Source organism: Rhinatrema bivittatum, chromosome 11 (assembly GCF_901001135.1).
Source record: "Rhinatrema bivittatum chromosome 11, aRhiBiv1.1, whole genome shotgun sequence".
Lineage (NCBI taxonomy): Eukaryota > Metazoa > Chordata > Amphibia > Gymnophiona > Rhinatrematidae > Rhinatrema > Rhinatrema bivittatum.
The window spans coordinates 66657741-66671971 of record NC_042625.1 but is presented as its reverse complement, the minus strand read 5'-3'; the positions used below and the strand labels follow the sequence as shown (position 1 = coordinate 66671971).

Below are 14231 nucleotides of genomic sequence, written 5' to 3'. Positions count from 1 at the left end.
AACATCCCTCACGCAGTCCCAAGGTGCAGGAAGGAGTCTGCCCGCTCGGAGGCCTAGGCCTGTCCCGTTCCCAATCGGCACGGGAACGGCAGCCATTTTAGATCCTCCAGGCTCCGAAGCAGTGCAGGGCTTGGGGGGAGGGGAATTCCTGCCGCAGCTTTCACCACCGAATCTGAGCCCTAAAAGGCCTCAGGACTTGGTGCCTGCTTCCCCCCCCCCTCCCCCGGGTGTGAGTTTTCCCCCGGGGGAAACACCTCATTTAAATAGAGAATCGCGTGCCCAGGAGAGGTGCTTGGGTGCGCATTGGGAGAGCAGGCGCTCAACACGGAGCGCTGGCTCTCCCACATTTTTTTACTGTATCGGCCTGTCTGTCTCCAGCAGATGGTAGGCAAACATATCCTGTGCTGTGAGATGAGGCCTGGTTAGGCCGGATGAAGAAGTAGTTTGTGTTGTGAATGGAAAGCTCCTGAGGTGAAAGGGTGTACTCCTTCCCTCTGAACAGATCCCTGAACCGGGGGGTGGGGTGGGGTTGTATATTCCAGTGTTTCTGTTAAAGAAGGGTGGGTGATCAGTTATTGCCCTCCCCCCCCCCCCCCCTCACCTTACCTAATTTCTCCTCTTCTGTGGCTACCTGACCATCATGGCAAGAACTCAACAATTAGTATCAAGTGAAACAGCCTTTAAAGAAGAAATAGCTGATTCCAAAGAGACAAGTGCATTCCAAACTGCCTCCAAAGTTATAACAGCAGGCTTAACCAAAGAAGGTTTTAAAGTCAGCATACCTGAGGAGTCACATCGTCTTCCTCAATTCCAGAAGTAGTTGAAACAGCAGGGTGACCCATAAAGTCCTTTATAATCAGAGACTTTGAAGGAAATAGAATCTCCATATTCCTTCTCTGGTCCTCAGATCTAAACTCCTCTGCTGATACCATTCCTTGACCCAAGTTGGGGAGTAAAGACTGATCTGCAGAGATAGTAAGAAATGCAGCGAGCGGAGGTGAAGGAACTTGTAGGCTTATTTACCCAGGATGGCAGGGAACCAAAGGGGAAAACCACAAAAACTGACTTGGATAAGCATAACTGTTCTATAGCTGTCAGCTGAAATATGTTTGGCAGTGTAGACCAGAAGAAATGGGCAGGCTGGATGGGCCTGTTGATCTTTTTCTGCTGTAATCTACTATGTTATGTCCATGAGAGATTTCTCCCCTGTATTTAGTTCCTTCTCCATATAACATTGCTTTTGAAGCTACTGCCCAGGTCTTTTTCATGTTTTTCATCTTTTGTTGTCATAGTCTCGGTCTTATCTTGGGTTGTCCGCCCTGCGTGACCTGATTTTCAAACGTCCTGCCAGGCAATTCCAATACCTGCATGTGATGCTAGACCTCTGTTCGCATGAGAAAGATAAGGTGAGTATATGATACATCATCCCACCAGTCCTTTATATTGGAAGGGTAGCATCAGAAACTGTATTTGGGGTATGGGGATGGAGGGTCAGTAGCATTTTGTTACTTTGAAAGTCTTCAGGATTTACTTTCAGGTAACTGTTTTATTTTGGGTGGTGGTAGAAGATTCAACAACCACTTCTCTCATCCCAGTATCTCAGTATGTCCTCAGAACTCTATACAGCCCTGATGCAGAATACTGTTAAGTATTGACCTGCCAGGGTCCTTCAGTCTAACTCTGGAGGGACTGTCTCTAAAGGTGAAAGGACAGATGAGTTTCCATACTGATCAAGTCTTTGCCACCCCTGCAAGGATTGACAAAGGATGCCAGTTGTGGTCCCGGTGTAAGAGATTTAAGGGGAGGGGGGGACCTGTACTGAAATGATCAGCTTTTTTTTTTTTTTTAGGGGGTTCAGTTTCTCCCTGCTCCTTTGGACTTCCAGCTCAATTGGAACCAGCACCCAGATATACGACGCCTTAGGTCGTCTCGTGAATAGTTTTTGTCTAGTTTATATCTGTTCTCAACGCACCTAGCCAGTTATTGCAACAACAGTTCTTGGATAGAGACCATGTACCAGTCATCTTTCCAGAACTCTGCAATCCCTAATTCTGGCCACAAGTGTCATATTGTAATAACTAGTATTCTCTCCCCCATGACTTTCCTAGGCCTGGGAAGTGGAAGATCTGATCCGGGAGTCAAACCTAGCAACTCTGTATATCAGTGCACAGTGCTGCCATTAAGCCACCAGGCCAGCCTTGGCTTACTTTAAAAAAGAAAAATATATCTTAATGCCTGATGGCCACTTTCATATTGAGCTTAATTTGAACCACCAACCTAATGCTGAAAAGCTCTGTATCTCTATGCCCATCTCTTGAGCCCTTCAGTCCTAGAAGGACAGACTCTGTATCCCTTTGCCAGAGGTGTAAATTCTACCCAAGCAGCCCTTTGAGTGCTCTGCCACTAGCAGCAACAGGAAGGAGAATTAGCTTAGAGCCTATGAGCTGGCATGTGTTTACAGGCCCTGTAGTGGCTTCACCCCTTTCGACCACAGGGGCTTTCTGCTACCAGAGGGCACAGCTGCTACAGAGCCTGTGAAGCTTGTCCTGCACTAATTTTCCCTTCTATTACTGTCTCCTGAAGATCACAGCTAGGCCCATGAGCAGCCAAATGAGGTAAGGTAGGAGGAGGTCTTTGGGGATCTGGGGAGGGAAGAGTAGGAGGAAGAGGATGTTAAAGGCAACGGGGGAAAGAGGGTAGGCAGGAAATGACCCGTGAAGGGCCCATTGTCCCTGACCCTTTTCCATCTGCTGCTGTCTTTGGAGGGGAACTTCCACTCCTCTGCTCCAGAGAATCCTTTTAAATTTTGTGGGTGCTCAGAATTTGAACTTTCGCCACTGTCCTGTGTCCATCTCATGAGTCACTCAATCCTAAAGGTGCGAAGAACTGCATCCTTGTGCTTATCTCGTGCACTCTCCAGAACTAAAGATGACAGGCTTTAATGACCCCTTTCAGCTCACCTCTGCATCTCTCTATTTCTGACTCCTCAGAGTTACTCATGACCACTTCTTTCCTCCTTCAGGTGCGGCAGCAGGCACTTCAATTCATTAAGCGCATGTATGAGAAAGAGCAACTTCGAGATTATGTGGAAAAGTTTGCTCTGAATTACCTGCAGCTGTTGGTTCATCCCAACCCACCATCTGTACTTTTTGGAGCAGACAAGGACACAGGTACCCAGTTCTGCTTGTGCAGCTGGAGAGGGTCTCTGCAATATTTGTCTTTAAACTCTGTACTGAGAAGGGTATTGAAAGGGGTTTATCTGGCTAAATATTGGTTTAGAGAGCAAAGGGAGGGCGAAGTAAGCGGCGCACACATATAGAGAAAATACAACGTAAATAATGTGTGGCAAACAATGTTTCCCTGTACGTACCCGGAAAGGCAAAAATAAGAATAGATTGGGGGTTGTGTGGCCAAGCAAACCCTGTCAAACTGGTTGGTGGATTGTATTTCCTTCTATGCGCAGACTGGTCTTCAACTTGGAGGCCAGGTCAAGGCTCACTCCATGAGAGTCATGGTGACTTCGGTAGCCCACTTGCGAACGGTTCCTGTAGTCGACATCTGCAAGGCTGCAACGTGGAGTTCCATCCACACGTTGGCTGCCCATTACTGTTTGGACAGTGATGGCCGACTTGACAGTAGCTTCGTCCAGTCTGAACTTCGGAATCTTTCAGCTAAAAACCCTAGGGCCCTTATTCGGGTTAAGGCTGTCCCCCTCTGTTACCAACAGCACCAGTGTTGTGCCCGTTGGCACCTGGTTAGGTGTCTGTTGGTCACTGTTGTTGCTGGGGTCAGCCTGTAGCTTGGTATTCACCCATATATGAGGACTACCATCTTGCTTGTCCTAGGAGAAAGCAGAGTTGCTTACCTTTAACAGGTGTTCTCCTAGTACAGCAGGTTGCTAGTCCTCAGGAAACCCGCCTGCCAGCCCACAGAGTTAGGTTTCCCCTTAGTTTGTTTTATTTTTTCATAATTCTATATTACGAGACTGAAGAGGGACCCCACGTGGACATGTGGACAATGGCATGCTGGGCACGCTCAGTGTGCCAGTCAAAGTTCTAGAAACTTTGACAAAAATTTTCTCACAGGACAAGCAGGATGGTAGTCCTCACATATGGGTGACATCACAGGATGGAGCCCAATCGCGGAATACTTTTGTAAAGTTTCTAGAACTTTGACTGGCACCTACTGGGCATGCCCAGCATGGCACTAAACCTGCAGCCAGCAGGGGTCCCCCTTCAGTCTTCTTTTTTCCGCGCAGCAGTAACCACGCGGGTTAAGGAGCTCCACAAAGATTCCTGACAGGAATTTTCCTCACGGAATTACTAAAAACTTTTATACCCCACAGGGGTCCCCCTTTCAAATTTTTGCTTCCACGGTACTCCGGTAAGTCCCTTACCCGTTTTCGGTCCATTCCCGTTGAGTTTGGCCCTTGTGGCCTACTGGCCGTCGACCACACCGCAGCTCAATTTTTCAAAGGCCATGGCGTCTGGGTTCCATCGGTACCCTGACTGTACTCGCACCATGTCCATAACAGACCCCCATAAGGTCTGTGTAATGTGCTTCGGGTGTGAGCATGATGTCCTGACTTGCACCAAATGTGCCTTAATGACACCAAAAGGTCGCAAAGCCAGAATGGAGAAAATGGAACTTCTCTTCCATTCTCAAACTCTGATGCCGTCTATTGCTTCGATGTCATCCAAACCAGCGCCGTCCACTTAGCACCAGCATCGGACACCGGCCGGTGAGCGTCCGGCGTCGTCAACTTCCCGGCCATCAACTACCTCTACCCCCCCCTCAGGATCGAGGGGATCATAGAGAGAAGCATCGGCATCGATACCGAAAGCCTCGGACCATCGATGAAGGAAAATCATAGACTTAGCCATCGTCCGAGCCGCCATCGAAGAAACCCCGTCCACAAAAGGCATCGACCCTTTCTGGGACCGGGTCACCGAGGCAACCCTCACCCGGACAGGTATTGGGAGCTGCAACTCTGCCTTTAACGGTGGTCTCTCCGGCTATGCCTCTGCCTCCTTCTCCCCTTCCAGAGCCAGGGCTGTTTGCTCCAGGTCTCCGAGAAAAGCTGGACCGGATGGTTCAGGAGGCCATCGATAAGGCAATGCACAGATTCCAAGTTCCTCCAGCGCCGAAATCGGTGCCGGTTGTGGAACCGACCACCGATCCCATCCCAGCAGCATTGGCACCACTGCTTTCGAAGATGGAAGTGCTTCTAGCCGCTTTTCCACCAATGGATCCTAGGTCACCGATGGCTCCGGTGCCTTCTCCGATTGCTCTGTCTTTGGGAGGAGAAACACCGTTCCGTCTTCCCCCATTGGGAGTCCTGCCAATGCCTCAACCATCGATGCCGATGCAGCCATCGGCGCCATCGATCCATCCATCGATGCCCTCATCGGTGCCTCCAGTCCTTCCATCGATGCCTTCAGAGCCTAGACCGGGACCTTCAGGAATACCTTCGTCTCATCCCTCTCAGGTTCCTAGAGGGACCGGTGTTGAGCCCTATGACACCTGGACTGACTATTCCTCCCAAGACACTAATGATTTACCATCACTACCCTCTCCTACTGAAAGCAGGAAGCGTTCTCCTCCGGAGGACTTGTCCTTCATAAATTTTGTGAAGGAAATGTCTGAAATGGTTCCCTTCCAATTACAGACTGAGCAAGATGATAGACACCAGATGATGGAGCTGTTACAATTCTTGGATGCTCCCAAGGAAATCACCTCCATCCCTATCCATCAGGTTCTTTTGGACCTTCTCAAAAAGAATTGGGAAACACCCTGGTTCGGTAGCTCCAGTCAACCGAAAAACTGACACCACTTACTTGGTCCAGTCAGCTCCAGGGTTCCAAAAATCCCAACTGGATCACCAATCTGTGGTAGTAGAGTCTGCCCAAAAGAGAGCACGACGCTCAAAGCCACACACTTCCTGGATGCCATTGGCCGACGTGTCTTCCAGGAATCCATGCTCATCTCTGGGATCGCCTCTTACCAGCTTTATATGACCCAGTATAATAGGGTCTTATTCAAGCAGATACAGGACTTTACAGAATCCCTGCCTCAGCAGTTCCAGGAACAGCTACAAACCCTGGTTCACAAAGGTTTTGAAGCGGGGGAAACATGAAATAAGATCCTCTTATGACATCTTCAACACCGCTTCCAGGGTTTCAGCAACTGCCATTTCTGCAAGAAGATGGGCCTGGCTTAAGTCTTCGGACTTGCGCCCTGAAGTACAAGACAGATTGTCCGATCTGCCTTGTATCGGAGACAATCTGTTTGGTGAACAGATAGCGGACGGTGGCAGAACTCAAGGAGCATCATGAGACTCTTCGCCAACTCTGATGCCTTCTGAGTATTCGACTAAACAACCATTTAGGAAGGACACCAAAAAGTCATTCTTCCGTCCAAAGAAGTCGTATCCACCACCGTCTAGAGGTCGTTCTACGAGGCCTTTCCAAAAAGCCCAGTCTCGTCCGCCCCGTAAACAAAAGCCGCAAGCAGCTCCTCAGCCGGGCCCTGCTTCCGGTTTTTGACTCCTGCATAGAGAGCAGCAGCCAGCTTCCGCTGCCACAGGTACCGGTAGGGGGTCGATTGTGCCATTTCAACAACATATGGCACACAATCACCTCAGACCAGTGGGTCCTGACCATAATCTCGCAAGGTTATCACCTGAACTTTCTTTCCATCCCACCTCGGCTGACATGGGGAACATCAGACCAGTCACTACTCCTGGATCAGGAAGTCTCCCTCCTCCAGTCCAGAGCAATCGAACCAGTGCCCTACACCCAACAGGGCCTGGGGTTCTATTCCCGGACCTTTCTAATCTCCAAAAAGTCAGGCGATGTTCGTCCAATTCTGAACCTGCGTGCCCTCAACAAGTACCTCCAACGAGAAAAGTTCAAGATGGTAACCTTGGGTTCCCTCCTTCCTCTTCTGCAAAGAGGAGACTGGCTCTGCTCTCTAGACCTCCAGGACGCGTACACACACATTGCAATAACTCCATCTCATCGCAGATTTCTGGTAGGCCCCAAGCACTATCAGTATCGAGTGCTTCTGTTCGGCCTAGCATCTGCTCCACAAGTTTTCACCAAGTGTCTCGTAGTAGTAGCAGCCTTCCTCAGGACTCAAGGTGTCCACGTCTACCCCTATCTTGACGATTGGCTGATCAGGGCTCCCACTCAGCACGCTGCTCTGTCGTCCCTACATCTTACACACTGATTTTGCTAGGATTTCTCGTCAACTACGTGAAATTCTACTTAGTCCAATCTCAAACTTTGTCCTTCATAGGGGCAGACTTGGACACCTTTCAAGCAAAGGCTTTACTGCCTCGACAGCGAGCTCTCACTCTCATTTCTGTCACACACCAGCTACAGTCTCAACACCATTCGACTGCACGAAATTTCCTCATCCTGCTGGAACACATGGCGTCCTCTGTGCAGGTTACCCCAATGGCCCGCTTGGCCATGAGAGTCATGCAGTGGACTCTGAGCTCACAATGGACTCAATCCGTTCAACCACTATTGACCGTGGTCCACATCACCGACCACTTCGTCAGTCTCTAACTTGATGGAAAAATCAGATCAATCTCCTCCAAGGCCTGCCCTTCCAGGCCCAAAATCCTCAAATAGCTCTTACCACCGATGCTTCCAACCTCAGCTGGGGAGCACATGTTGCCAATTTGCAAACCCAAGGACCTTGGTCTCCAGAGGAAGCCAAACACCAAATCAATTTCCTGGAGCTACGAGCAATCAGATATGCTCTCTCAGGGTGTTTCCGGATCGTCTGTCCAACCAGGTCATCCTGATCCAAACAGACATCCAGGTGGCCTTGTGGTACATCAACAAGCAGGGAGGGACGGGCATGGGCTGGCAGTTACTACTTTTAACAGACTGCTTGGGGATAACCTACTCAAAGTGGTAGTTACAACCATCAGCAGCAGCTTGGGAATACTGGATAGACCATTTGGTCTTTATATGTTGTAATTACTGTTACTCTATTATATTTATCTTCTAGTGAGTTAGTCCCTGCATGGAATCTAAATTTGGTTTAGAGATTCCTGACTGGTTAACCTTTTGAACCAATGAGGAAGGCTTTGGTCAAACATCTGACTCCTAAAACAGCTTTTTTTTTTTTTGTCACTCTGTTCAGCCAGATGTTTCAGAACTTCAGGTGCTTTCTTGCAGGGAACCCTTCCTGAAATTTTCAGAAGAGGCTGTTTATGTCCACACAATACTTCTGTTTCTTCCCGAGGTGGTGGTGTCATCTTAATCAAGCGGTTAATCTTCTCTCCTTCTAGAAGGATTCATATCAGGAAAAGTATGCTCAGCTACATTGTCTGAATGTGAGAAGGATTTTATTCAATATTTGAAGGCGACTAATGATTTCAGAAAATTAGATCATATTTGTCCTTTTCAGTGGTCCCAGGGAGGGTGGAGCAGCTTCGAAGACATCAATAACTCAATAAATTAGAGATCATAGGTGCAGCCTACACTAAGAATTTCTCTTCCTAAGAGGTTGAGGTCTCACTCTTAGGGCACAGGCTACATCTTGGGCTGTACTCTGCTTGGTGTTACTACTAGAGGATCTGCAAGATGATGACTTGGTCTTCGTTGCATTCCTTTTCAAAGCATTATCACCTTGATGTTCGAACCAGAGAAGAGGCAGCCTTTGGCTTGGCAGATTTGAGAGCAGGGATAGCTTTGGTACATCCTATGCAGCTGGACTGGATGAAGAGGAAGGAGAAATATATTCATACAATCGTTCTTCCCAGTGAGGCTTACTTGACATTCCTTTTGTTAAACTGGCTCGTCTGGCGTCCACAAGAGTATCCGCTTTCTCTGTTGCAGCACCATCTATATGGAACTGTTTGCCAGCTGAACTGAGAATGAATCCCTGCAGTAAGACTTTTAAGACTAGTCTTAAGACTTTTTTTTTTTTTTTTTTTTTTTGCAACAGGTTTTTTAAAAACATTTTAATGTTTTAATTATTTGGCCGTTTTCATGCAGTTTAAATGATGCAAATGTTTTAAATTATTTTGTTTTTGTTTTTACCTATGATTATAAGTAATTTCATTAAGTTATTGTATGTATGTGTACAATTTTATGTATTTGTTTTTATATCGCCTCAGGCTGAAGTGTTAGGCGATTAATAAATTCTAAAAACAAAAAAACAATCTTTCTGCTGTATCTGAGTGTACAATTTCTTGGGCTGTCGCTGTTTTAAGCCATGGTTTGGTTCCTTCCTTTGTTCTGAGATTTAAGCCATGGTTTGGTTGGTTCTTTTGTTCTGAGATTTTTCTTATCTTATTTGTTGTTTTGCAGAAACCCTTTGGTTCTAAAGGTTAGGGAGGTTGCTTGTTTCTTACTTAGCTTGTTACATGGAATTCTGGGAGGCTGAGGGGAGCACAGGACCCTATAAGGAGTAGTATCAGCAAATCTGTGGTTCTCTGTTTCCATCTGCTGGTTGGCAGGGCATAACCCATGTATCTGGACTGGTCTGGCTGGACTCAAGGAAACCAAATCTATCTCATGCATGTTTATTGTGGATATCCTGAAATCCTGGCCTATTTGTGGCTCTCAAGGTTTGGAGTTGGCCACCCCTGCTGTAAGGGAAAAATGTTTAAATGGCCATTCTCTTAGGTGACTTGCTAGCACTCCTCTCTAATGACTTACTCCCTCACTCCCACCCCCAATCAATTTCTTTAATAATGTAATTCTTGCTAGCTAGAAAAATCAAAGTTGTGTGTGATGGATGATAAATCATTTCTAGAAGAGAGTCCACTTTAGTGTGATAGGGGTAATACATCCTCCCTCAGGGAACAGCCTTTGCTGTATTTCTTTATGCAAGTGCTAAAGGTACACCCACACCAGGTCCCACTGCTAGAGGGACCACACACTGGTTACATAGGCCTAAAAACAGCCATATAGCCTGGGCTAGCAGCAGGAAAGAGGAGCTAAGTTGGGCACTTGGGGCTCATCACCTCCCTATATTGGTGCTCTCCCAAAGTGAAGGAAGCTGCTCTGGCCATTTGTGATCCTGGTTGCTACTGGTTGCTAGAATGGCACAGTTGTGTCAAGGTGTCATTGACTGGGTTTATGAAAAACCCATTTCACTACCACACAGTCATGCTCCAGCATAAAGATGGCCCTTAGGAGGAGTCTGTGCTGCATCTGTACGTCTTCCTCTGTTTGCAATCTCACAGCAGATGTTCCTGTATCCCCTTCAGTTGTTGTACTTTCTTTCCCCATTGGTGTTGGAACTAGGGGTGCTGCAGCACCTCTGAAGGTACAAACTTCCATTATACATGGGTCAGAAATAGTTTTCCACATCCCTGTACAAATTGTTGTAGCTCTCCTGCCTGTCTCTGCAGTCTTAATGTAAATGCACCTGTTTTTGCAGAGGTGGCTGCACCCTGGACAGAGGAGACTGAGAAACAATGCCTGTACCTGTACCTGGCTCTCCTGCCACAGAACCACAAATTGATCCATGAACTGGCATCCGTGTACACTGAGGCTGTTGCAGACATCAAGCGCACTGTGCTACGTGCAATAGATCAGCCGGTGAGTCCCTTTATCTTGGGGGTGGCCAACGGAGGCAGTGCATGCAAATTTATCTCATGCATATTCATTGTGGATATCTGGAATACCTGGCTGTTTGTGGCTTTTGAGGACTGGAGTTGGCCACCCCTGCTTTATCACAAGTGTGGGATGAGAGGGAGATTTTCAGGTCTGCCTCAAGGTGGTGTATGAAGCCTTCTGGAATACCCAGCCCAACTCTCAAAAAATAGCCAAATAGTTAGACCAATGTTATCTCCTTTTTGTTAACCCATTATGAGTGCTCTTCTGTGCACTCATATTTGAGGTTTATAGTTAGGCATTCCTCTTATGACTGTTGGATATACTTTAGATCCATCACAGCTTCCTGGAGCTACAGCCTCATAGGTCCCATGGTCACTCCAACCAAACTGTCTTCCCCAGCACTACAGCCTCATGTGTTTCATGGTCACTGCCTCCAAGCAGAATCCTCCATAATTACAGCCTATAGATCCCATAGTAACTGTCCCTAAGCTGAACTCTCCCCAGTACTACAGTCTCATCTGTTCCATGCACACATTGCTCCCAATCTGAGTTCTCCCCAATATATTTGTTCTGATATACAGTTGTGATAAGTTTACACACACCTGGCAGAATTTATAAGATGTGTAGCATTTTAAGAAAACATGAGTGATCAGTCAAAACATGTCTGTTAGTTTAATTTGAATCATATTAAAAATATTAAGCATCACAGAATAGCATATTCGTTAAACCATAGCAATAAAGGAAATAATAAAATGGTCCTGTTCAAGGGATTTAGGAGTAGAATATTTGGGTAGTTATATTTGTGGTGATATTCAGTGTTGATGTAATTTGTTATTGTGCTATGTATTTCTCAGAGGACAAGTAGGATTGGCCTTACATGTGATTGATATTAGATGGAAATCGGCACAGAATTATGATTCCAAAGCTTCTAGAAACTTTGAGTATGCCCTCGTAGACATGTGCAGCCCTAACCACCTCTCAGGCAAGGTCCCTCAGTCTCATCTTTTCCAGAGCCTGCAAGTTTTGGTTCTTTTCTCTCTCACACAGCTACTGTAGTGAAAGTTTCTGGAGCTGCAAGAGCTAATTTTTTTTTTTTTTTTTGCAGGGCTTTGAAGGTTTTCTCCTCTAGTACCTTTAGGTAGATTTTTGTCTTTCAGGTTTTTCTTGTTTCTTACCCTTTATTTCTGATGACCACATAGTGCACCAGCATGCTGCCCAACACAGCCTGGTTGCATTTTTTTCCCAGCCTTTGTGTGGTGAGTTCACCTCGAGGGACTTATAGTTTTCATTGCCCCTGTGTGGTCAGGCTAGGCCTCATACCCAGGGACATTTGGGGACCTGCCTGGGTACAGACTACAGTATCTTTGGCACACGTTCCCCTCCTCCAAACCTCAGTGAGACTCATGCCTTTTTTATCTAGCATTCCAGGCAGGAGCTCAAAGTCTTAGTCCACCCAATGTGCATCAACGGAGACTTGACATCAAGGGATCCAGGAGGGCATCGATGTCATCAATTCCTCCTTAACACATGTACTGGGTTCAGAACAGGGTAGGTGCCTGATGGAGCATTCCCATGGGGAGGAGAATTCATCTCCCCATAATCCTGCTAATCGCATCAGTCACCATGGAGCTCTAACTGTCATAAGCAAAGCTGTGAAGGGGATTTTCTCCACACATTCACACCACTCCCCTGTTTTGGCGGAGGTTCCCAACACAAAACTCAATTTTAAACAGTCTGACCTACAGAGTCTGTTTGAGGTGTACAACCCAACTCCAGTCCCTCCTATGGCCTGTTATTTGATTGCCACAAAAAAAAAAAAAAAAAGATGTTTGATGTGGTGTCGGGCCCTGTCTGGCACTGTTTAGTTTTCTCTTTGATTTGAGGCAGCCTGTATCTTGGGAATCTGCACATGTGAGAACTGCCATCTTGCTTGTCCTTGGAGAAAGTGAAGTTACAGGTAACTTTGATCCTCCTTGGAGTTAGCTTTATCATGGACTGAGGGGCCCTGCCTGGGAGGAAGAGATGTGGCTAGGGCTGCACATGCCCAGTAGGACATACTCATAGCTTCTAGAAGCTTCAAAATCAAAGATCTGTGCCGGGTTCCATCTGTTGATGTCACCCACATTGAGGACTGAGATTCTGCTGTCCATTGGAGAACCAACATTACAGGTAAGGAACTTTGATTTTTTTATATTGACTAATTTTATTTTATATACTTAATGATTTGTTATATTGTTATATTTATGATTTGATATGTACAGTATTTGTATTGCTATTTTATTGTGCTCATTGATGTATCTTGTTTTTGACTGTAATATGCATTAGTGCTGATTTGTTTCTGCAGAAAGGTTTGCCGCAAACAGAATTTATACAACCTCATAGGTCCCATATTTACTGTCATTGAACTAATTCCTCCCCAGCACTAGTCATTGTCACCAAGCAGCTACCACTTTCTATTTGCTCACAATCTTAACTGAGCATATTGGAACAAAAATACTTAATAGGCAAACAGTATGGAAAACCTATTGGTTTGAACTGTGGTTCCTTAAGGACATTTAACACAGTTTTCAGATTTCAGAAAGATTGCATCTTCCAGATATTGGGCTGCTATAATTTAGCTGTTGGAAAAAAATCTTATCACATCGGAATGTGTGGAATCAGGCAATTTCTTAGCGTTTATAGACAGGTGTATAGAAACATAGAAATGATGGCAGAAAAAGACCAATCGGCCCATCCAGTCTGCCCAGCAAGCTCCCACACTTATTTTCTCATACTTATCTGGTTCACCAACCACAAAGTTCAGAGCCCTTGTTGGTAACTGTTTGATTCAAATTTCCTGCCATTGATGCAGAGAGTAATGTTGGAGTTGCATCAAAGGTGAGCATAAGGCTTAATGATAAAGAGTAGTAACCGCATCAAGCAAGTTATCTCAATGCTTGTTTACCCAGAATGTGAAGTTCAGTCCTTGTTGGTTGTGTCTGAATGCAAATCCTCTTTTCCATATTTCCCCTTGCCGTTGAAGCAGAGAGCAATGTTGGAGTTACATTAATCATGCAAAGGCTTATTGAGTAAGGGTAGTAATCACCAGGTAGTAACCTCCATTCCAGCAAGCCACCCCCCATGGCTCTTCTCTTCATTCCCATCCTCTAGCCTTTATGGATCCACAGTGTTTATCCCATGCCCCTTTGAAATCCTTCACAGTTTTAGTCTTCACCACTTCCTCCGGAAGGGCATTCCAGGGATTCACCACCCTCTCCGTGAAGAGAGGGTGGTCTATTTCTATATCCAGAGCAAGTGGGTTATGCACCTCTACCCAGCAGATGGAGACAGAGCAAAGCTGATATCACAGTATATATACCCCTGCAGTGACATGAGCCCCTAGTACTGTCTTCAGCAGATGGTGGAAGTGTCAGAAGGGCTTGACTTTGGAACTCCCCTAACTGATTCATCAGCGGGGGAAGGTAGTGCAGTGGGCACAGGACAGGTGCCTCCTGGTTTTGGCATGGATCCTTCTGCCTTTTCTAAGGTGGAATTTTTTCAAGGATTGCAGTCTTATTTTTTTTTTCTTCAGGCACAGTCCTCTGCCCCAACCAATCTTGCCCAGTCAATGTCGCAGGTAGTGAACTCCTGCACATCTGGTGC

The 14231-nt window shown here is 46.3% G+C and overlaps 1 protein-coding gene across 4 annotated transcripts in view; it reads left to right on the top strand.

Annotated features, from left to right (window-relative positions):
• SYMPK (symplekin) overlaps window positions 1-14231 on the top strand; it is a 169067-nt gene that overhangs the window by 92228 nt on the left and 62608 nt on the right. For all 4 annotated transcript variants that reach the window (XM_029619579.1, XM_029619576.1, XM_029619577.1 and 1 more), the window contains exons 16-18: window positions 1293-1406; window positions 3023-3170; window positions 10411-10571. In XM_029619579.1, coding sequence (XP_029475439.1) covers window positions 1293-1406; window positions 3023-3170; window positions 10411-10571 — 423 coding nt within the window. The remainder of the gene's footprint in view (window positions 1-1292; window positions 1407-3022; window positions 3171-10410; window positions 10572-14231) is intronic.